At 44.8% G+C, this 25,867-nt stretch overlaps 1 protein-coding gene across 1 annotated transcript in view; it reads left to right on the top strand.

The window, feature by feature from the left end:
* LOC109885062 (RNA-binding protein 10) overlaps positions 1-25,867 on the top strand; it is a 75,044-nt gene that overhangs the window by 30,948 nt on the left and 18,229 nt on the right. Inside the window, 6 exon segments of the mRNA XM_031793363.1 lie at positions 6,524-6,684; positions 7,377-7,474; positions 9,088-9,273; positions 10,518-10,593; positions 24,816-25,035; positions 25,701-25,783. Coding sequence (XP_031649223.1) covers positions 6,524-6,684; positions 7,377-7,474; positions 9,088-9,273; positions 10,518-10,593; positions 24,816-25,035; positions 25,701-25,783 — 824 coding nt within the window.

Genomic DNA, 25,867 nt, shown 5'->3' with positions numbered 1-25,867 from the left:
TCTTCTCCAGGTTCATCTCTCTGTAGGTGATGGCTCTTCTCCAGGTGCATCTCTCTGTAGGTGATGGCTCTTCTCCAGGTGCATCTCTCTGTAGGTGATGGCTCTTCTCCAGGTTCATCTCTCTGTAGGTGATGGCTCTTCTCCAGGTTCATCTCTCTGTAGGTGATGACTCTTCTCCAGGTTCATCTCTCTGTAGGTGATGACTCTTCTCCAGGTTCATCTCTCTGTAGGTGATGACTCTTCTCCATGTTCATCTCTCTGTAGGTGATGACTCTTCTCCAGGTTCATCTCTCTGTAGGTGATGACTCTTCTCCAGGTTCATCTCTCTGTAGGTGATGGCTCTTCTCCAGGTTCATCTCTCTGTAGGTGATGGCTTTGTGGTGGAATGTGTGTGCATCGCTTTCCTTTTAGGTGGTTGTAGAATTGAACTGCTCTTTTCTGGATGTTGATAACTAGTGGGTATGTCCTAATTCTGCTCTGCATTGTTTGGGGTTCTACGTTGTACAAAAAGTGTATTTTTCAGACTTCTGCAGAGTCTCAGTTGGGAGTTTACTTAAGTGGTCAGATGCTTAAGGACTGTTTTGCTAGCACAGACTGGATGTTTTGGTAGCACAGACTGGATGTTTTGGTAGCACAGACTGGATGTTTTGGTAGCACAGACTGGATGTTTTGCAGCACAGACTGGATGTTTTGGTAGCACAGACTGGATGTTTTGGTAGCACAGACTGGATGTTTTGGTAGCACAGACTGGATGTTTTGGTAGCACAGACTGGATGTTTTGCAGCACAGACTGGATGTTTTGGTAGCACAGACTGGATGTTTTGGTAGCACAGACTGGATGTTTTGGTAGCACAGACTGGATGTTTTGCAGCATAGACTGGATGTTTTGGTAGCACAGACTGGATGTTTTGGTAGCACAGACTGGATGTTTTGGTAGCACAGACTGGATGTTTTGGTAGCACAGACTGGATGTTTTGGTAGCACAGACTGGATGTTTTGCAGCACAGACTGGATGTTTTGGTAGCACAGACTGGATGTTTTGCAGCATAGACTGGATGTTTTGGTAGCACAGACTGGATGTTTTGGTAGCACAGACTGGATGTTTTGGTAGCACAGACTGGATGTTTTGGTAGCACAGACTGGATGTTTTGGTAGCACAGACTGGATGTTTTGGTAGCACAGACTGGATGTTTTGGTAGCACAGACTGGATGTTTTGGTAGCACAGACTGGATGTTTTGGTAGCACAGACTGGATGTTTTGGTAGCACAGACTGGAATATGTTCTGGGATTCCTCCAATGGCATTGAGGAGCACACCACATCAGTCATCGGCTTAATCACTAAGTTCATCGACGACGTTGTCCCAACAGTGACCGTACGTTCATATCCCAACCAGAAGCCATGTATTACAAGCAACATCCGCACCGAGCTGAAGGCTAGAGCTGCCGCTTTCAAGGAGCGGGACACTAACCCGGACGTTTATAAGAAATCCTGCTATGCCCTCCGACGAACCATGAAACAGGCAAAGCGTCAATACAGGACTAAGATTGAATCGTGCTCTGATGCTTGTCGGATGTGGCAGGGCAAACTATTATGGACTACAAAGGGAAACCCAACTGTCAGTTGCCCAGTGATGCGAGCCTACCAGAGGAGCTAAATTCGTTTAATGCTCGCTTCGAGGCAAGCAACACTGAACCATACATGAGAGCACCAGCTTTGATCACGCTCTCCATAGCCGATGTGAGCATGACCTTTAAACAGGTCAACATTCACAATGCCGCAGGGCCAGATGGATTACTAGGACGTGTACTGTGAGCATGCTCTGACCTGCTGGCAAATGTCTTCACTGACATTTTCATACTCTCCCTGTCTGAGTCTGTAATACCTACATGTTTCAGGCAGTCCACTATAGTCCCTGTGCCCAAGGAAGCGAAGGTAACCTGCCTAAATGATTACCGCACCATAGCACTCACGTCAGTAGCCATGAAGGGCTTTGAAAGGCTGGTCATGGCTCACTTTAACACCCTTATCCCGGAAACCCTAGACCCACTCCAATTCGTATACCGCCCCAACAGATCCACAGATGGCCCAAACGCACTCCACACTGCCCTTTCCCACCTGGACAAAAAGAGCACCTATGTGAGAATGCTGTTCATTGACTACAGCTCAGCGTTCAACACCATAGTGCACCTCAAAGCTCATTGCTAAGCTAAGGACCCTGGGACTACACACCTCCCTCTGCAACTGGATCCTGGACTTCCTGACGATCAGCCCCCAGGTGGTAGGGGTAGGTAACAACACATCTGCCACGCTGATCCTCAACACGGAGGCCCCTCGGCGGTATGTGCTCAGCCCCCTCCTGTACTCTCTGTTCACACATGACTGCACGGCCAGGCACGACTCCAACACCATCATTCAGTTTGCTGATGACACAACAGTGTTAGGCCTGATCACCGACAACGATGAGACAGCCTGTAGGGAGGAGGTCAGAGACCTGACAGTGTGGTGCCAGGACAACAACCTCTCCCTCAATGTGATCAAGACAAAGGAGATGATTGTGGACTACAGGAAAAGGAGGAAAAGAACAGTGCCCCATTCACATCGATGAGGCTGAAGTGGAGCGGGTTGAGAGCTTCAAGTTCCTTGGTGTCCACGTCACCAACAAACTATCATGGTCCAAACACACTAAGACAGTTGTGAAAAGGGCACGACAACGCCTTTTCCCCCTCAGGAAACTGAAAAGATTTGGCATGGGTCCTCAAATCCTCGTGAAGTTCTACAGCTGCGCCATCGAGAGCATCCTGACCGGTTGCATTAGCTGGTATGGCAACCACTCAGCATCTGACCGTAAGGCGCTACAGAGGGTAGTACATACGGCCCAGTACATCACTGGGGCCAAGCTTCCTGAAATCCAGGACCTATATACCAGGCGGTGTAAGAGGAAAGCCCAAAAAATTGCCAAAGACTCCAGTCACCCAAGTTCTAGACTGTTCTCTCTGTTCTAAATATGTTATTGGATGTTCTATGTATCTCTATTTATCTCTCTTTTTCTGTTTTTCTCTGTCTCTCTCTATGACACCACCATTTTCTGGCTTTTGGTTTGTAGTGAAATATCTGTTTATGATTTGAAGATGTACCAACATATTTTGTTATTGGTTGTACCTCATAAACTGTCATACCCCTTCAGAAAGTATTCACACCCCCTTGTCTTTTCCACATTTTGTTTTGTTACAGCCTAAATTTAAATTGAGATTTATTTTGTCACTGGCCTACACACAATACCCTATAATGTCAAAGTGGAATTATGTTTTAGATTGTAAAAAAAAAAAAAGTTTCATAAAAAATTACAAAATTAAATATCTCAAGTCATATAGTCGTATTCAACCCCTTTGTTAAGGCAAGCCTACCGTAGCCTGAAGTTCAGGAGTTAAACTTTGCTTAACAAGTCACATAATAAGTTGCATGGACTCATTGTGTGTAATAATAGTGTTTAACATGATTTTTTATTGATTACCTCATCTCTGTATCCCACACATACAATTATATTAAGGTCCGTCAGTCGAAGCAGTGAATTTCAAACACAGATTTAACCACAAAGACCAGGGAGGTTTTCCAATGCCTCACAAAGAAGGGTGCCTATTGGTAGATGGGTACAAATAAAAACAGCAGACATTGAATATCCCTTTGTGCTTGGTGAAGTTATTCATTACACTTTGGATGGTGTATCACTACCTCCAGTCACTACAAAGATACAGGCGTTCTTCCTAACTCAGTTGCTGGAGAGGAAGGAAACCACTCAGGGATTTCACCATGAGGCCAATGGTGACTTTAAAACAGTTACAGAGTTTAATGGCTGTGATAGGAGAAAACTGAGGATGGATCAACAACATTGTAGTTACTCCACAATACTAATCTAAATGACAGAGTTAAAAGAAGGAAGCCTGTACAGAATACAAATATTACAAATCATGCATCCTGTTTGCAACAAGGCACTAAAGTAATACGGCAAAAAATTATGTAAAGCAATACATTTTTTGTCCTGAATAAAAAGTTGCATGTTTGGGACAAACCCAATACAACACATCACTGAGTACCACTCTCCATATTTTCAAGCATAGTGGTGGCTGCATCATGTTATGTGTATGCTTGTAATCATTAAGGACTGGGGAGTTTTTCAGGATAAAAAATAAAAGGAATGGAAAAGGAATGGAGCTATGCAGAGGCAAAATCCTAGAGGAAAACCTGGTTGTCTGTTTTCCACCAGACACTGGGAGATGAATTAACCTTTCAGCAGGACAATAACCTAAAACACAAGGCCAAATATACACTGAAGTTGCTTACCAAGATGACATGGAATGTTCCTGAGTGGCCTAGTTACAGTTTTGACATAAATCCATTTGAAAATCTATAGCATGATCTGAGAATGGTTGTCTTGCAATGATCAACAACCAATTTGAAAGAGCTTGAAGAATTTAAAAAGGAATAATGTACAATCCAGGTGTGGAAAGCTCTTAGGTACCTACCCAGAAAGACTCACAGCTATAATTGCTGCCAAAGGTGCTTCTACAAAGTATTGACTCAGGGGTGTGAATACCTATGTAAATGAGATATTTCTGTATTTCATTTTCAATAAATATGCTCAAATTTCTAAAAATATGTTTTCACTTTGTCATTATTTTGTGTAGAGACTTTAATTTTTTTTATCAATAATAATTTTTTATTATTTTTAAATCATTTTTTAAATGGGAATTTAGGCTTTACATTTTTATGGCTGGGGGCAGTAATTGAGTAGTTTGGATGAAGAAGATGCCCAGAGTAAACTGCCTGCTACTCAGGCCCAGAAGCTAAGATATGCATAGTAGATTTGGATAGAAAACACTCTGAAGTTTCTAAAACTGTTTGAACGATGTCTGTGAGTAGAACAGAACTCAAATGGCAGGCAAAAACCTGAGAAAAAATCCAACCAGGAAGTGGGAAATCTGAGGCTTGTAGTTTTTCAAGTCATTGCCTATTGAATATACAGTGTCTATGGGGACATATTGCACTTCCTAAGGCTTCCACTAGATGCTAACAGTCTCTAGAACCTTGTTTGATGTTTCTACTGTGAAGGAGGGGGGGGAATGAGAGCTGTTTGAGTCAGGGGTCTGCCACGAGCTCAGTCTCGCATTCCATTGCATTTCTACAGACAAAGGAATTGTCCGGTTGAAACATTATTGAAGATTTATTGTCATGATCGTCGTAAGAAGAGGACCAAAGCGCAGCGTGGTGTGAATGCATCATTTTATAACGAAAACACAAAGTAAAGTGAACAAAACAAGACAGGTAAGTGAATACTTATTGTTGACTCCACAACGTGACATTTATGATAAAAACATCCTAAAGATTGATTCTATACTTCGTTTGACATGTTTCTACGAACTGTAATATGACTTTTCGTCTGAACTTTCGCCTGGACCTAGTGCCCGCGCCTCCTGAGTTTGGATTTGTGTACTAAACGCGCAAACAAAAAGGAGGTATTTGGACGTAAATTATGGACTTTATCGAACAAAACAAACATTTATTGTGGAACTGTGATTTCTGGGAGTGCATTCTGATGAAGATCATCAAAGGTAAGTGAATATTCATAATGCCATTTCTGATTTCTGTTGACTCCACAACATGGCGGATACCTGTTTGGGTTGTTTTGGTCTCTGAGCGCCATACTCAGATTATTGCATGGTGTGCTTTTTCCATAAAGTTTTTTTGAAATCTGACACAGCGGTTGCATTAAGGAGAAGTTTATCTAAAGTTCCACGTATAACACTTGTATCTTTTATCAATGTTTATTATGAGTATTTCTGTAAATTGATGTGGCTCTCTGCAAAATCACCGGATGTTTTGGAGGCAAAACATTGCTGAACATAACGCGCCAATGTAAACTAAGATTTTTGGATATAAATATGAACTTTATCGAACAAAACATTTATGTATTGTGTAACATGAAGTCCTATGAGTGTCATCTGATGAAGATCATCAAAGGTTAGTGATTCATTTTATCTCTATTTCTGCTTTTTGTGTCTCCTCTCTTTGGCTGGAAAAATTGCAGTGTTTTTCTGTGACTTGGTACTGACCTAACATAATCAGTTGGTGTGCTTTTGTTGTAAAGTGTTTTTGAAATCAGACACTGTGGTGGGATTAACAACAAGTTGTTGTTTGAATTTGGCGCCCTGCACTTTCACTGGCTGTTGTCAAGTCGATCCCGTTAACAGGATCTCAGCCGTAAGAAGTTAACACAAACCAAATGTGGAATAAATCTAGGAATATGAATACTGTCGGAAGCTACTGTACCTGTCTCTTCCATTTACCTTCTCTCCCCCCTCGCTCTCAACCAATCAACCAATTTCTCCAGCTCTGATCCCGAGGAAACTGGGTCCCCATACTTCTCCAGACTCCGTCCTGTTTCCTTGCTCTGTCTCCTAATGTTCTCTCTACCTCCCTCCCTCCCTCCCTCCCCCCATCCCGCCCTTCATCTCTCCTCTCTCCAGCTCTGATCCTGAGGAACCTGGGTCCCCATACCTCCCTGGAGTCCATCCTGTCCACTCTGGCTCCCTTTGCTACTCTGTCGCCTTCTAATGTTCGACTGATCAAAGATAAACAGACACAACTCAACCGGGGCTTTGCTTTCCTACAGCTGTCTACTATAGTGGTGAGGAGATACCAACAACTCTACTATAGTGGTGAGGAGATACCAACAACTCTACTATAGTGGTGAGGAGATACCTACAGCTGTCTACTATAGTGGTGAGGAGATACCAACAACTCTACTATAGTGGTGAGGAGATACCTACAGCTGTCTACTGTAGTGATGAGAAGATACCTACAGCTGTCTACTATAGTGGTGAGGAGATACCTACAGCTGTCTACTATAGTGGTGAGGAGATACCAACAGCTGTCTACTATAGTGGTGAGGAGATACCTACAGCTGTCTACTGTAGTGATGAGGAGATACCTACAGCTGTCTACTATAGTGGTGAGGAGATACCTACAGCTGTCTACTGTAGTGATGAGGAGATACCTACAGCTGTAGTGGTGAGGAGATACCTACAGCTGTAGTGGTGATGAGATACATACAGCTGTCTACTATAGTGGTGAGGAGATACCTACAGCTGTAGTGGTGATGAGATACATACAGCTGTCTACTATAGTGGTGAGGAGATACCTACAGCTGTAGTGGTGATGAGATACATACAGCTGTCTACTATAGTGGTGAGGAGATACCTACAGCTGTAGTGGTGAGGAGATACATACAGCTGTCTACTATAGTGGTGAGGAGATACCTACAGCTGTAGTGGTGAGGAGATACCTACAACTGTCTACTCAGAGCTGTGTGTTTTGCAGGAAGCATCTCAGCTTCTCCAGATCCTCCAGGCCTTACAGCCAGCTCTCTCTATAGATGGGAAGGCCATCGCCGTGGAGTTCGCCAAAGGATCCAAACGGTACACACACATGTCATGTTCTTCCGTCCTCGTGACGGACCTAAAAAATCATTTCCGTTCAACATCCTATTTCCTGTAACCCTAAGCTTAAAATAGCCTTTGTCCTCATTGTTCTCCATCAAGGAGAATTTTCCTTGTTTTATTATCCTTGTGGGGAGATTTGAGAATTTTAGGATCAAATAACCAACAGATGCATTCAGAAAGTATTCATACACTTTGACACATCCCAGGAAGAGTGAAAACATGTTTCTATACATTTATTAAACATTAAATACAGAAATATCTCATTTACATATCTCATTTACATATCTCATTTACATATCTCATTTACATATCTCATTTACATATCTCATTTACATATCTCATTTACATACGTTTTCACACCCCTGAGTCAATACTTTTGTAGAAGCACCTTTGGCAACGATTACAGCTGTGAGTCTTTCTGGTTAAGTCGTAACATGCTGACCAAACCAGCGTCCTCTTGCAGCATCATGCGCACGTTGGTTTTTGTCTATCGCCACCAGAGATGTTCAACGAGACGCAGGTTAAAAAAATATATACAAAAACCAACTATATTCATTTGGGGTTAGTGTTTACATTCCTCAGTAAGAAAACCAAATCATTTCACTCAAACAGAAGGGTGAACTAACATAGAATCACTTACCGACAACCAGAGCGAAGCAGGTGGGTTTTAGGAGCGGTTCTGAAAGACACTCATGGAAGTGTCCACTGAAAGTTGATGAGCAACAACAACTTGCCACCTGAAGGTGTTGACCCTCCACATCTATCAAAACAGCTGGAGCACTGGGGCCAGCCACTCTTAAATAGCACCCGGGCCAGCACAGGCGAAACACAGACTAATGAGGTGACACCGATCGGTGAGTCCTACGTGCTAACGAGCTATACGTGCTAAAGTCCAACCTCAAAACATAAACCGAAACCTGTATCATCTTCTGTTGGTGGTTTACTCACAGAAAACAACTCCCATTATACAACTTAATAAGCATAAATGCGTCCGTACTTAAAGGTTGTCGCCTTTTCCAATGGTGTTTACTGGCTGTAAAACAATTAAATATGCTACCATATATTCTACCATTCAAAAGTTTGGACACGCCTACTCATTCAAGGGTTTTTCTTAGAGTTAATTTATAACCGATTCAGGAATCTAGGCGTATGGCGCAAGTCACGACTTCACATGAGAGCCTTTTGAACGTAAAATTAGTTTTCATCAAAAATGCCTTTTTGGGCAGAAATACCTTCTCGAACATGTAAACTTTCATGTGCCTTAATATCAAACTTTTATGTAATTTGTAAATACGAATAAAATTGTTAAATTACGAGCCTAGTTGGTTTAGCCACAGAAAAAGAGGGCAACCTTCCCGCTAGCCATGATTGGCTGAGATAATGAGTGGGCTGGACATGCCGAGAGATGAGTTTGGATTGGTCTGCAGGTGTGGCATATTGTGTCTATAAAATGAGCTGCTCGTTATGCCTAAATAATCCTTTCTACTGTAGTTTTTTCTAAAGATGTAACGTTAATATAACGTCAGCCATGGAGAACTGCAAATATGCTGCTAATGCTCTCAATAACATTACTGCCCTGAATTTATCAGGCGCCAAAGGTCAGTGGGGAAAAAGTTGTGGTGGTGGACTACTTTCTGGACGACGATCGTGCCATACAATGCTGATTCTCTCACTCTGGAAAATAACACGTTTTTTAAATCAGTGGAACGCAACAGGACAAACAAGCTGTGCAAACTAAATGGAAACAACGCTGATGAAAGGGGTTGCAGTCTGACGTGAAGCGTTCATCCACGTATACAGGTAAGAGTCTAGCTACAGATTCAGATATTATGTTGTCAGAAAGTTGTTTTCGTTGCAAGTTAAAACTAGCTGTTAGCTAGCCAGCTGGAGTTCGATGGCTGGCTTTCTCACTAACATTGAACCTAACGTTTTTTTAGTTTGCTATGACAATCGGTTTGCATTGCTAGTAACGTTACTCTATGGATGGGGGTTATAGTTATTTTTTTTGTTAGCTAGCTAACGTTAACGTGACATGTCTAAACAAAAGACCCAAAGTTAAAGCTTGCTGTTAGCTAGCTAACGTTAGCTGAGGTTAGGTGGCTGGCTAGCTAGCTAACATTAACTTGTGTGTGTGTGTGTGTAACGTTAGTGATGTCATCTCAGAATGCCATTTTTTCGCATTGCTAGTTATAGCTTAATGTTAGCTAGCTACTTATTGGTTAACTTTAGCTAGCTGTGACAATCGGTTTGTATAAAGCTTGCTGACGTTAGATGGCTGGCTAGCTACAGTAGCTAACATTACCTGTATGAACTGTGTGTAGTTAGTGACGATATCTGAGAATGCCATTTCACATCTGTCGTACAATAATGGTCCAATATTTGTATCTGGAATGTGTCTTTCAGCATCAATCAGCAGAACACTCCTGACTCTAATACACCAGTCATACAGTCATCAAAAAGAGAGCTGGCCCAAGCATGCTAGCAGGTAGCAGCGCAGTCATCAACATGCACCATTTCTTCACCAACTACGGAGTTGGGGAAAACACGTGTGGACCTGAATTGTGATAACTGCTGTGGCCAAAACAATAGTTTGTGGTCTGGTATTATGCCTGGTGGACCATGCACAAGCTCCACCAGTCTGGACCTTCACTTCCTGATCACAAGCCACACCAAGTTTGCCCCTGACTGGTGCTTCAGCCTCATCACGCAGCCCTTCAGAAAGACCAGAGTGAACACTTTGTCTGAGATTGCTGGTGTTGTGAAGGACAGCACTGTGACAGGGATCATCATCCCACAGCTGGTTGGACTGGAGGATGGTACGGTGCTGGTGGAAAGCTATGGCTGGCAACAACACCCGACTCCGTACTTCAGGCTGCTGCCACAGATCAAGCAGTACCAGTACTTCAGGTAAAAAATCATTTTAATTGTATGAGGTTACTCTTATGTAAACCTGGGAGGTGAATTGATGTTGTGGAAGGTTGTAGTGTCTTCTGATTTGTTGTTGTTCCCTGTTTTACAGCTTCGATGCTCTGGAGCCTGATGTTGTCGCTAAGGAGCGTTCGGACTGTCGGGACATCCTTCCTCCTGGACTGCCTGTACATGCACCACCTGGACTGGACAGAGCGAGACAAACTATATTTTTGAGAAGCTCAGGGATTTTGTGACGAGTCATCAGCACTATCTGCGATGAACGTGGTACCTTCAGGCGTTTGGCTGTCGCTCCAAAGGATGAACCAGACCTCCAATTGACTGAAAATATGTCAATTAGCCTATCAGAAGCTTCTAAAGCCATGACATCATTTTCTGGAATGTTCCAAGCTGTTTAAAGGCACAGTCAACTTAGTGTGTGTAAACTTCTGACCCACTGGAATTGTAATACGGTGAATTATAAGTGAAAATAATGTCTAACCGGCTTGCAAAAACTATAGTTTGTTTTCTAGAAATTTGTGGAGTGGTTGAAAAATGAGTTTTAATGACTCCAACCTAAGTGTATGTAAACTTCCGACTTCAACTGACTACCCAAAACGTTTGACCCAAGTTAAACTATTTAAAGGCAATGCTACCAAATACTAAATGAGTGTATGTAAACTTCTGACCCACTGGGAATGTGATGAAATAAATAATTGCTGAAATCTCTCTACTATTATTCCGACATTTCTCATTCTTAAAATAAACTGACCCAAGACAGGGAATTTTTACTAGGATTAAATGTCAGGAATTGTGAAAAACTGAGTTTAAATGTATTTGGCTAAGGTGTATGTAAAACTTCTGACTTCAACTGTACATTATCAAGTATTTCACACATATTATCCAGATACTGACTGTTAGCATTTGGTGGTCTATAGCAGCTTCCCTCAAGAATGGACTTTAGGTGAGGCAGATGAACCTGTAGCCATATTACTTCAACAGTATTTAACATGAGATCCTCTCTTAATCTTTACAGGAATGTGGTTCTGAATATAAACAGCATCACCTCCACCTTTGGCATTTCTGTATTCTCTGTAGATGTAATAACCATGTATTGCTGCCACTGTATAATCAAAGGTAATGTTAATGTGGGCTATTATTTTTTTGTACACTTTTCTGGGATGCTTCATAGTTTTCATTGCTTTACTGGGAAGGTTAGCAGAAGTAGACATGCTCATGTTATTGATGTTTGAGTTGATGAGCTGCACACAGTGAACTTCTGACTTGGGCACACCTCCTCAGTGTTAACAGTATAACTCTGGTTCATAGGCACATGATTACTGCAGACAATAGCTGTAGGATCAACAGAGGCATTCAGGGCAGTAAGAGGGACATACATTTAGTTGCTTATATTGTGTCTGCCAACACCACTGGGATAATGTAGAATGTGCTGAAGCATTATGACAACGCAGTGGCACAATGGTAGGGATTAACTGAGCTGTGCTTAGGTCATTGATAAGTCATTATCTCAACGCAGCCTTGAAATGTGTGGACAGAGTCCACGAGCCAAGATGATTCGGATGGACTCCATCATTCCTGTTTCCAGAAGGTGTCAAAGTTATCTATAAAAGTGATTCCAACAAAGCTACAGTAATCTTTTAGCCAGGTGTGTAATGCCAGTAGCCTGCTGAATCTTTCACACTCGTGGTCCAACGATGGTACCGGACCTGAAATGATTGGCCACTTTTTGGAGTCTTTCAGTGCTAGAATCAGTTCTTTAAAAATGTATTTTCGGGAAGTTCTGAGCCAGCGCTTCTAATGTGGTTTGACCCCACATGGGCTACGACAGCGTCAGCTCCCGGCAGCTGTCGTAGAACGGTCGGAAGCAGCCTTGTAATGTCCTGTACTCGTGCTCCAGGATAGCATAGAGTTTTTTCCACGGGAACCATGATGTTTCTTACCATAGAACTTCCGATGAAAACAGCTGGTGCAATGAGGAGGTCCGGGTGTTCTTTCACCTCGAGTGGTTTCGCAAACCCCTCGAGGACCAATGGGTGGTGGGGCCCGATGGACCCGAGCCAGCTGTAGTATTCATTGTGGATGATGAATGGGCCAGGGTCTTAGACAACCTCACGGTCTGATGAGGGGGAAGATCTGAACCCGAGGTAGAAGCCACCGAGAGGGAAACAGAACAGAGGACGAAGGCACATGCATCTCCGGAACTGATCTGTTTCTAGTCTGTGTCCCGTACAGGTTTAACATCTCCAAGGAGGCCCCCGTTGCCAGAGAATATTTGTCAAAGTAACCCACACTAACTTCATCAAACTCCTCCTCTGGACATTTCTACAGTGCCTTGCGAAAGTATTCGGCCCCCTTGAACTTTGCGACCTTTTGCCACATTTCAGGCACTGTGCAAGCGATAATATTGAAATGGAAGGAGTATCAGACCACTGCAAATCTACCAAGACCTGGCCGTCCCTCTAAACGTTCAGCTCATACAAGGAGAAGACTGATCAGAGATGCAGCCAAGAGGCCCATGATCACTCTGGATGAACTGCAGAGATCTACAGCTGAGGTGGGAGACTCTGTCCATAGGACAACAATCAGTCGTATATTGCACAAATCTGGCCTTTATGGAAGAGTGGCAAGAAGAAAGCCATTTCTTAAAGATATCCATAAAAAGTGTTGTTTAAAGTTTGCCACAAGCCACCTGGGAGACACACCAAACATGTGGAAGAAGGTGCTCTGGTCAGATGAAACCAAAATTGAACTTTTTGGCAACAATGCAAAACGTTATGTTTGGCGTAAAAGCAACACAGCTCATCACCCTGACCACACCATCCCCACTGTCAAACATGGTGGTGGCAGCATCATGGTTTGGGCCTGCTTTTCTTCAGCAGGGACAGGGAAGATGGTTAAAATTGATGGGAAGATGGATGGAGCCAAATACAGGACCATTCTGGAAGAAAACCTGATGGAGTCTGCAAAAGACCTGAGACTGGGACGGAGATGTGTCTTCCAACAAGACAATGATCCAAAACATAAAGCAAAATCTACAATGGAATGGTTCAAAAATAAACATATCCAGGTGTTAGAATGGCCAAGTCAAAGTCCAGACCTGAATCCAATCGAGAATCTGTGGAAAGAACTGAAAACTGCTGTTCACAAATGCTCTCCATCCAACCTCACTGAGCTCGAGCTGTTTTGCAAGGAGGAATGGGAAAAAATTTCAGTCTCTCAATGTGCAAAACTGATAGAGACATACCCCAAGCGACTTACAGCTGTAATCGCAGCAAAAGGTGGCGCTACAAAGTATTAACTTAAGGGGGCTGAATAATTTTGCACGCCCAATTTTTCAGTTTTGGTTTGTTAAAAAAGTTTGAAATATCCAATAAATGTCGTTCCACTTCATGATTGTGTCCCACTTGTTGTTGATTCTTCACAAAAAAATAGTTGTATATCTTTATGTTTGAAGCCTGAAATGTGGAAAAAGGTCGCAAAGTTCAAGGGGGCCGAATACTTTCGCAAGGCACTGTATTTACTCTGTTCCACAACCAGCTGCTTCCTAGGTATCAGAGTGTCAACTGTAGGAACCCTCTCTTCCTTCAGCGGTCCTACAAACTAACTGACCTTTGGGGTTTTCTATGGAGAGGTCAACTCTCCCTTGAAGGAGGGTTAGCGAAATCAGAATCACCCATAAATGTCTCGAAAAGATCGACTATGTTGGGATCGCTGACATCCTCCTCAACACTAGACTTGTTCCCGGCAACTTTCTTAGACATAGCACATGTAACGGCACACGCCGGGAACACTCTTGGGTACTTTTCTGATAACCCATCAGGTTCCTCTACTCTAGGTTCCTTACAAACGACAGGATTTGGCACGACCTTCCCTCCAGCCAAGTCACCTCACTCCAATGACGACGGAATTAGAAATAAAATTAGACTTGAGTTCCACATTATACAAAATCACTTTCATGCAAACCATTTCCACGCCTTGTTCTAAAACACTGTAACCCGTTGCTGAAGTGTCAGACAAAGGCAAAACGCCCTCCAGAATGAAGGACTGGCCTGCCCCAGTGTCTCACAGTATCTTCACCAGCTACTTAACAGCATCTCCACTCTGCAGAGACACGAACCTGTCTGAAACAATGGGTTCATACACATCTGATCCAAAATCCTGTTTAGGAGATACACCAGTCCCAACCAGAGACTTACTGGGCGGTAGTGCTCCCAACCAGAGACTTAATGGGCGGTAGTGCTCCCAACCAGAGACTTACTGGACGGTAGTGCTCCCAACCAGAGACTTAATGGGCGGTAGTGCTCCCAACCAGAGACTTAATGGACTGGAGTGTTCCCAGTCCCTACCAGAGACTTAATGGGCTGTAGTGTTCCCTACCAGGGACTTAATGGACTGGAGTGTTCCCTACCAGAGACTTAATGGACTGGAGTGCTCCCAACCAGAGACTTAATGGGCTGTAGTGCTCCCAACCAGAGACTTAATGGCTGTAGTGCTCCCAACCAGAGACTTAATGGGTTGTAGTGCTCCCAACCAGAGACTTAATGGACTGGAGTGCTCCCTACCAGAGACTTAATGGGCGGTAGTGCTCCCAACCAGAGACTTAATGGACTGGAGTGTTCCCAGTCCCTACCAGAGACTTAATGGGCGGTAGTGCTCCCAACCAGAGACTTAATGGGCTGTAGTGCTCCCTACCAGAGACTTAATGGACTGGAGTGTTCCCAGTCCCAACCAGAGACTTAATGGACTGGAGTGTTCCCTACCAGAGACTTAATGGGTTGTAGTGCTCCCAACCAGAGACTTGATGGACTGGAGTGTTCCCAACCAGAGACTTGATGGACTGGAGTGTTCCCAACCAGAGACTTAAATGGGCCGTAGTGCTCCCTACCAGAGACTTAATGGACTGGAGTGTTCCCAACCAGAGACTTAAGGGACTGGAGTGTTCCCAACCAGAGACTTGATTGGCTGGAGGGTTCCCAACCAGAGACTTGATGGAATGGAGTGTTCCCAACCAGAGACTTGATTGGCTGGAGGGTTCCCAACCAGAGACTTAATGGAATGGAGTGTTCCCAACCAGAGCCTTAATGGACTGGAGTGTTCCCAGTCCCAACCAGAGACGTAATGGACTGGAGTGTTCCCAGTCCCAACCAGAGACTTAATGGACTGGAGTTTTCCCAGTCCCAACCAGAGACTTAATGGACTGGAGTGTTCCCTACCAGAGCCTTAATGGACTGGAGTGTTCCCAGTCCCAACCAGAGACTTAATGGACTGGAGTGTTCCCAGTCCCAACCAGGGACTTAATGGACTGGAGTGTTCCCAGTCCCAACCAGAGACTTAATGGACTGGAGTGTTCCCAACCAGAGACTTAATGGACTGGAGTGTTCCCTACCAGAGACTTAATGGAATGGAGTGTTCCCAGTCCCAACCAGAGACTTAATGGACTGGAGTGTTCCCAGTCCCAACCAGAGACTTAATGGACTGGAGTGTTCCCAGTCCCAACCAGAGACTTAATGGACTGGAGTGTTCCCAGTCCCAACCAGAGACTTAATGGACTGGAGTGTTCCCTACCAGAGACTTAATGGAATGGAGTGTTCCCAGTCCCAACCAGAGACTTAATGGACTGGAGTGCTCCCTACCAGAGACTTAATGGACTGGAGTGTTCCCAACCAGAGACTTAATGGACTGGAGTGCTCCCTACCAGAGACTTAATGGACTGGAGTGCTCCCTACCAGAGACTTAATGGACTGGAGTGTTCCCAGTCCCAACCAGAGACTTAATGGACTGGAGTGCTCCCTACCAGAGACTTAATGGACTGGAGTGTTCCCTACCAGAGACTTAATGGACTGGAGTGTTCCCTACCAGAGACTTAATGGACTGGAGTGCTCCCTACCAGAGACTTAATGGACTGGAGTGTTCCCTACCAGAGACTTAATGGACTGGAGTGCTCCCTACCAGAGACTTAATGGACTGGAGTGCTCCCTACCAGAGACTTAATGGACTGGAGTGTTCCCTACCAGAGACTTAATGGACTGGAGTGTTCCCTACCAGAGACTTAATGGACTGGAGTGTTCCCTACCAGAGACTTAATGGACTGGAGTGCTCCCTACCAGAGCCTTGATAAGTTTGACTTGCCAAGGTTTTTTCCCTGGTCAAAGGAAGCTGTTGTTTTGTGTCCACAAGGGAAGGGAAAGATGAGCGGAAGAGAGAGTGTAGATGCGAGAAGGAATTATACACAACGAGCAACGTGATCATGCTGTTTGTTTGTGGCTGTTCGTTCTGTGTTTGCGTGTAATCAGGGGTGTATTCATTCATCCGATTCTGTTGAAAAACACTTTAAACGGAAGCAAACGGAACGAAACGGGGATAAACATACCTGAATTAGTCCAATAAAAACTCTCGTTTGCAACTGTTGGACTAATGATTACACCCAACTGTTGGACTAATGATTCCACCCAACTGTTGGACTAATGATTCCACCCAACTGTTGGACTAATGATTCCACCCAACTGTTGGACTAATTATTCCACCCAACTGTTGGACTAATGATTCCACCCAACTGTTGGACTAATGATTCCACCCAACTGTTGAACAAATGATTCCACCCAAAATGTTGGACTAATGATTCCACCCAACTGTTGGACTAATGATTACACCCAACTGTTGGACTAATGATTACACCCAACTGTTGGACTAATGATTACACCCAACTGTTGGACTAATGATTACACCCAACTGTTTGACTAGGATTACACCCAACTGTTGGACTAATGATTAAACCCAACTGTTGGACTAATGATTACACCCAACTGTTGGACTAATGATTACACCCAACTGTTGGACTAATGATTACACCCAACTGTTGGACTAATGATTACACCCAACTGTTGGACTAATGATTACACCCAACTGTTGGACTAATGATTACACCCAACTGTTGAACTAATGATTACACCCAACTGTTGGACTAATGATTACACCCAACTGTTGGACTAATGATTACACCCAACTGTTGGACTAATGATTACACCCAACTGTTGGACAAATGATTCCACCCAACTGTTGGACTAATGATTCCACCCAACTGTTGGACTAATGATTACACCCAGCTGTTGGACTAATGATTACACCCAACTGTTGGACTAATGATTACACCCAACTGTTGGACTAATGATTACACCCAACTGTTTGACTAGGATTACACCCAACTGTTGGACTAATGATTAAACCCAACTGTTGGACTAATGATTCCACCCAACTGTTGGACTAATGATTACAACCCAACTGTTGGACTAATGATTACACCCAACTGTTGGACTAATGATTCCACCCAACTGTTGGACTAATGATTACACCCAACTGTTGGACAAATGATTACACCCAACTGTTGGACTAATGATTCCACCCAACTGTTGGACTAATGATTACACCCAACCGTTGGACTAATGATTACACCCAACTGTTGGACTAATGATTACACCCAACTGTTGGACTAATGATTACACCCAACTGTTGGACTAATGATTACACCCAACTGTTGGACTAATGATTACACCCAACTGTTTGACTAGGATTACACCCAACTGTTGGACAAATGATTAAACCCAACTGTTGGACTAATGATTCCACCCAACTGTTGGACTAATGATTCCACCCAACTGTTGGACTAATGATTACACCCAACTGTTGGACTAATGATTCCACCCAACTGTTGGACTAATGATTCCACCCAACTGTTGAACAAATGATTCCACCCAAAATGTTGACTAATGATTCCACCCAACTGTTGGACTAATGATTACACCCAACTGTTGGACTAATGATTACACCCAACTGTTGGACTAATGATTACACCCAACTGTTGGACTAATGATTACACCCAACTGTTTGGACTAGGATTACACCCAACTGTTGGACTATGATTAAACCCAACTGTTGGACTAATGATTACACCCAACTGTTGGACTAATGATTACACCCAACTGTTGGACTAATGATTACACCCAACTGTTGGACTAATGATTACACCCAACTGTTGGACTAATGATTACACCCAACTGTTGGACTAATGATTACACCCAACTGTTGGACTAATGATTACACCCAACTGTTGGACTAATGATTCCACCCAACTGTTGGACTAATGATTACACCCAACTGTTGGACAAATGATTCCACCCAACTGTTGGACTAATGATTCCACCCAACTGTTGGACTAATGATTACACCCAGCTGTTGGACTAATGATTACACCCAACTGTTGGACTAATGATTACACCCAACTGTTGGACTAATGATTACACCCAACTGTTTGACTAGGATTACACCCAACTGTTGGACTAATGATTAAACCCAACTGTTGGACTAATGATTCCACCCAACTGTTGGACTAATGATTACACCCAACTGTTGGACTAATGATTACACCCAACTGTTGGACTAATGATTCCACCCAACTGTTGGACTAATGATTACACCCAACTGTTGGACAAATGATTCCACCCAACTGTTGGACTAATGATTCCACCCAACTGTTGGACTAATGATTACACCCAACCGTTGGACTAATGATTACACCCAACTGTTGGACTAATGATTACACCAACTGTTGGACTAATGATTACACCCAACTGTTGGACTAATGATTACACCCAACTGTTGGACTAATGATTACACCCAACTGTTGGACTAATGATTACACCCAACTGTTTGACTAGGATTACACCCAACTGTGGACAAATGATTAAACCCAACTGTTGGACTAATGATTCCACCCAACTGTTGGACTAATGATTCCACCCAACTGTTGGACTAATGATTACACCCAACTGTTGGACAAATGATTCCACCCAACTGTTGGACTAATGATTCCACCCAACTGTTGGACTAATGATTACACCCAACCGTTGGACTAATGATTACACCCAACTGTTGGACTAATGATTACACCCAACTGTTGGACTAATGATTACACCCAACTGTTGGACTAATGATTACACCCAACTGTTTGACTAGGATTACACCCAACTGTTGGACTAATGATTACACCCAACTGTTGGACTAATGATTACACCCAACTGTTGGACTAATGATTACACCCAACTGTTGGACTAATGATTACACCCAACTGTTGGACTAATGATTACACCCAACTGTTGGACTAATGATTCCACCAACTGTTGGACTAATGATTACACCCAACTGTTGGACAAATGATTCCACCCAACTGTTGGACTAATGATTCCACCCAACTGTTGGACTAATGATTACACCCAGCTGTTGGACTAATGATTACACCCAACTGTTGGACTAATGATTACACCCAACTGTTGGACTAATGATTACACCCAACTGTTTGACTAGGATTACACCCAACTGTTGGACTAATGATTAAACCCAACTGTTGGACTAATGATTCCACCCAACTGTTGGACTAATGATACACCCAACTGTTGGACTAATGATTACACCCAACTGTTGACTAATGATTCCACCCAACTGTTGGACTAATGAGTACACCCAATGTTGGACAAATGATCCACCCAACTGTTGGACTAATGATTCCACCCAACTGTTGGACTAATGATTACACCCAACCGTTGGACTAGATGCCTTGACACCCAACTGTTGGACTAATGATTACACCCAACTGTTATGATTACACCCAACTGTTGGGACTAATGATTACACCCAACTGTTGGACTAATGATTACACCCAACTGTTGGACTAATGATTACACCCAACTGTTTGACTAGGATTACACCCAACTGTTGGACAAATGATTAACCCAACTGTTGGACTAATGATTCCACCCAACTGTTGGACTAATGATTCCACCCAACTGTTGGACTAATGATTACACCCAACTGTTGGACAAATGATTCCACCCAACTGTTGGACTAATGATTCCACCCAACTGTTGGACTAATGATTACACCCAACCGTTGGACTAATGATTACACCCAACTGTTGGACTAATGATTACACCCAACTGTTGGGACTAATGATTACACCCAACTGTTGGACTAATGATTACACCCAACTGTTGGACTAATGATTACACCCAACTGTTTGACTAGGATTACACCCAACTGTTGGACTAATGATTAAACCCAACTGTTGGACTAATGATTCCACCCAAGTGTTGGACTAATGATTACACCCAACTGTTGGACTAATGATTACACCCAACTGTTGGACTAATGATTACAACCCAACTGTTGGACTAATGATTACACCCAACTGTTGGACTAATGATTACACCCAACTGTTGGACAAATGATTCCACCCAACTGTTGGACTAATGATTACACCCAACTGTTGGACTAATGATTACACCCAACTGTTGACTAATGATTACACCCAACTGTTGGACTAATGATTCCACCCAACTGTTGGACTAATGATTACACCCAACTGTTGGACAAATAATTCCACCCAACTGTTGGACTAATGATTCCACCCAACCGTTGGACTAATGATTACACCCAACTGGTTGGACTAATGATTACCACCCAACTGTTGGGACTAATGATACAACCCAACTGTTGGACTACGATTACACCCAACTGTTGGACTATGATTACACCCAACTGTTGACTAATGTTACACCCAACTGTTGGACTAATGATTACACCCAACTGTTGGACTAATGATTACACCCAACTGTTGGACTAATGATTACACCCAACTGTTGGACTAATGATTACACCCAACTGTTGGACTAATGATTACACCCAACTGTTGGACTAATGATTACACCCAACTGTTGGACTAATGATTACACCCAACTGTTGGACTAAGGCACTGTCTGTCACCTTGAGTGACACCTCTGTCACCACTGTCTGTCACCTTGAGTGACACCTCTGTCACCACTGTCTGTCACCTTGAGTGACACCTCTGTCACCATTGTCTGTCACCTTGAGTGACATCTCTGTCACCACTGTCTGTCACTTTGAGTGACACCTCTGTCACCATTGTCTGTCACCTTGAGTGACACCTCTGTCACCATTGTCTGTCATCTTGAGTGACACCTCTGTCACCACTGTCTGTCACTTTGAGTGACACCTCTGTCACCATTGTCTGTCACTCCAACTTGTCTCTCGACCTGTGTGTACTTGCATTGTAAAATGTCATTAATAGGCCAGGTTGTAGCAACCTCATGATGGGTATAGGGAACATCATAACATTCATAGGCATGACTGAATTGTCCACATGTTGTTGTTTTACAGCCTGAACTAAACATTTATTAACTTGAGATGTTTTGTCACTGGTTTGTCACTAGATACTACATGAAACTCTAATTATACCTCTACCCATCATGAGGTTGCTACAACCTGAATGTGTCCCTGTCTGTCACCTTGATTACTCCAATGTGTCTCTCGACCTGTCGACCGACGTTATAAACTTTCATTAATAGGCTAGGGTTGTAGCAACCTCATGATGGGTAGATGTATAATTAGAGTTTCATGTAGTATCTTAAACCTATCTGTCACACTCTGACCTTAGATATCTCTGTTTTTCACACACACACACACACACACACACACACCACACACACACACACACACACACACACACACACACACACACACACACACACACACACACACACACACACAGACACAGACAGACGAACGGACAGACGGACCTTATGGTCTCCCAGAAACAGATTCTCCATAGTTCTTTAGTCCCGGACTGACTTTAATCTATGGCCCATACTGTTACAGTTGAAATAGTTCTTTAGTCCCGGACTGACTTTAATCTATGGCCCATACTGTTACAGTTGAAATAGTTCTTTAGTCCTGGACTGACTTTAATCTATGGCCCATACTGTTACAGTTGAAATAGTTGTTTGGCTTGATTTTTAAATGATTTCTTTCTCTCAACCCCACCCCCTCTCCCTCCCTCTCTCCATCCCTTTCCCTCTTCTCTCTCTCTCTCTCCCCATCCCCCTCTCCCTCCCTCTCTCCATCCCTTTCCCTCTTCTCTCTCCCCTCCCCCCTCTCCCTCCCTCTCTCCATCCCTTTCCCTCTTCTCTCTCCCCTTCACTCTCTCCCCCTCCCTCTCTCTCCCCCCTCTCTCTCTCTCCCCATCCCTCTCTCTCTCCCCATCCCTCTCTCTCTCCATCCCTTTCCCTCTTCTCTCTCCCCTTCACTCTCTCCATCCCTTTCCCTCTTCTCTCTCCCCTTCACTCTCTCCACCTCCTCCCCCTCTCCTCTCCACCTCTCCCTCCCCTTCCCTCTTCTCCTCCCTTTCCCTCTTCTCTCCCCTCACTCTCTCCACCTCTCCCTCTCCCTCCCTCTCTCCATCCCTTTCCCTCTTCTCTCTCCCCTTCACTCTCTCCACCTCTCCCTCTCCCTCCCTCTCTCCATCCCTTTCCCTCTTCTCTCTCCCCTTCACTCTCTCCACCTCTCCCTCTCCCTCCCTCTCTCCATCCCTTTCCCTCTTCTCTCTCCCCTTCACTCTCTCCACCTCTCCCTCTCCCCCCCTCTCCATCCCTTTCCCCTCTTCTCTCTCTCCCCTCACTCTCTCCACCCCTCTCTCTCCCTCCCTCTCTCCATCCCTTTCCCTCTTCTCGGCTCCCCTTCACTCTCTCTCCACCTCTCCCTCTCCCTCCCTCTCTCCATCCCTTTCCCTCTTCTCTCTCCCCTTCACTCTCTCCACCTCTCTTCCCCTCCCTCTCTCCTCCCTCCCCTCTCTCTCCCCTCTCTCTCTTCCCCATCCCTCCCTCTCCCCTCCCTTGCTCTCTCTCCCCCTCTCTCTCTCCCCCTCCCTCTCTCTCCCCTCTCTCTCTCCCCTCCCTCTCTCTCCCTTCCTCTTTCTCTCCCCTCTCTCTCTCTCCCCTCTCCCTCTCCCCCCCTCTCTCCCTCTCCCCCTCTCCCCCCCTCTCTCCCCCTCCCCCTTCTCCCCCCTCTCCCCCCCTCTCTCTCCCCCTCCCTTCCTCTCTCCATCGTGAGGTGTTCCTGACAGATGGCAGTAGATGAGTGCTGCTACAGTCGCCAGTACAGCCATCGCTGCAGCACAGTGGGGCCGTTACCCAGGTAACCAGTCTAATAATATATAGCATCCGTACTGTAACTGTGACCTCCACTCTGTATCCTTACTGTAACTGTGACCTCCACTCTGTATCCTTACTGTAACTGTGACCTCCACTCTGTATCCTTACTGTGACCTCCACTCTGTATCCTTACTGTAACTGTGACCTCCACTCTGTGTCCTTACTGTAACTGTGACCTCCACTCTGTGTCCTTACTGTAACTGTGACCTCCACACTGTATCCTTACTGTAACTGTGACCTCCACTCTGTATCCGTACTGTAACTGTGACCTCCACTCTGTGTCCTTACTGTAACTGTGACCTCCACTCTATATCCTTACTGTAACTGTGACCTCCACTCTGTATCCTTACTGTAACTGTGACCTCCACACTATATCCTTACTGTAACTGTGACCTCCACTCTGTATCCGTACTGTAACTGTGAACTCCACTCTGTGTCCTTACTGTAACTGTGACCTCCACTCTGTATCGTTATTGTAACTGTGACCTCCACTCTGTATCCTTACTGTGACCTCCACTCTGCATCCTTACTGTAACTGTGACCTCCACTCTGTATCCTTACTGTAACTGTGACCTCCACTCTGTGTCCTTACTGTAACTGTGACCTCCACTCTGTGTCCTTACTGTAACTGTGACCTCCACTCTGTATCCTTACTGTAACTGTGACCTCCACACTGTATCCTTACTGTAACTGTGACCTCCACTCTGTATCGTTATTGTAACTGTGACCTCCACTCTGTATCCTTACTGTGACCTCCACTCTGTATCCTTACTGTAACTGTGACCTCCACTCTGTATCCTTACAGTAACTGTGACCTCCACTCTGTGTCCTTACTGTAACTGTGACCTCCACTCTGTGTCCCTTACTGTAACTGTGACCTCCACTCTGTATCCTTACTGTAACTGTGACCTCCACACTGTATCCTTACTGTAACTGTGACCTCCACTCTGTGTCCTTACTGTAACTGTGACCTCCACTCTGTATCCTTACTGTAACTGTGACCTCCACACTGTATCCTTACTGTAACTGTGACCTCCACTCTGTATCCTTACTGTAACTGTGACCTCCACTCTGTATCCTTACTGTACTGTGACCTCCACTCTGTATCCTTACTGTAACTGTGACCTCCACTCTGTGTCCTTACTGTAACTGTGACCTCCACTCTGTATCCTTACTGTAACTGTGACCTCCACTCTGTATCCTTACTGTGACCTCCTGTAACTGTCATATCGAACAATCCCTCCCTCCCTCCCTCCCTCCCTCCCTCCCTCCCTCCCTCCCTCCCTCCCTCCCTCCCTCCCTCCCTCCCTCCCTCTCCCTCTCTACCCACCCAGACGGCCCAGTCCCTGTCCTCTGCCTCCCAGCAGGGTGTGGAGGTGGGGTTGTACCACCAGGGGGCAGCAGTAACACTGGGAGTCTATGGAGGCCAGGAGAACCACAACTACACAGTGGTGACAGAGGGCCCGGCCTACAAGGCCCAGGCAGGGGAAATGGGTACATCCCTACCCAGCCCAGGAGCAGGCCTGATGGGGGCGTACACAGGAACAGCACCTGGTGAGAGGAAAGAGAGGCCGGGGAGATTAAAACAGAACATGGGAAAGGTGGGAGGGGAAGAGAGAAGAGGTTGGAGAGGAGTTAGGGAGGGAGATGTGGAGAGGAGTTAGGGAGGGAGATAGGGGGAGGGTGGAGAGGAGTTAGGGAGGGGAGATAGGGGGAGGGTGGAGAGCAGTTAGGGAGAGAGATAGGGGGAGGGTGGAGAGGAGTTAGGGGGAGGGTGGAGAGGAGTTGGGAGGGAGATAGGGGAGGGTGGAGAGGAGTTAGGGAGGGAGATAGGGGGAGAGAGTAGAGGGTGGAGAGGAGTGGGGGGAGGGAGTAGATGGTGGAGAGGAGTTAGGGAGGGAGATAGGGGGAGGTGGAGAGGAGTTAGGGAGGGAGATAGGGGGAGAGAGTAGAGGGTGAGAGGAGTTAGGGAGGGAGAATAGGGGGAGAGAGTAGAGGGTGGAGAGGAGTTACGGAGGGAGATATGGGGAGAGTGGGGGAGGGGGTGTGTGTGAGAGTTTGATGAAGCTTTAAGTATACTATAGCTCACAATGCTGTGTGTGTGTGTGTGTGTGTGTGTGTGTGTGTGTGTGTGTGTGTGTGTGTGTGTGTGTGTGTGTGTGTGTGTGTGTGTGTGTGTGTGTGTGTGCGTATAGCAGCGATCTGTTCTGAGGCTGTAGTTTCTGGAGTGGATGGCGTGCAGCTCTCTCTCAGCCAATCACACGCTCCACTCATCACTATGGCAACCACACAGGCCAATCAGGTACAGTGTATTCGACACCACTGTCTCTCATCACTCCTGTAAACTGGACCTCTCATAATCTCAGAAATATTCTCTCTCTCTCTC

This window comes from Oncorhynchus kisutch, linkage group LG17, assembly GCF_002021735.2.
Source record: "Oncorhynchus kisutch isolate 150728-3 linkage group LG17, Okis_V2, whole genome shotgun sequence".
NCBI classification, from domain to species: domain Eukaryota; kingdom Metazoa; phylum Chordata; class Actinopteri; order Salmoniformes; family Salmonidae; genus Oncorhynchus; species Oncorhynchus kisutch.
The sequence above is the reverse complement of the archived record's forward strand: the minus strand, read 5'-3'. Positions and strand labels throughout refer to the sequence as shown.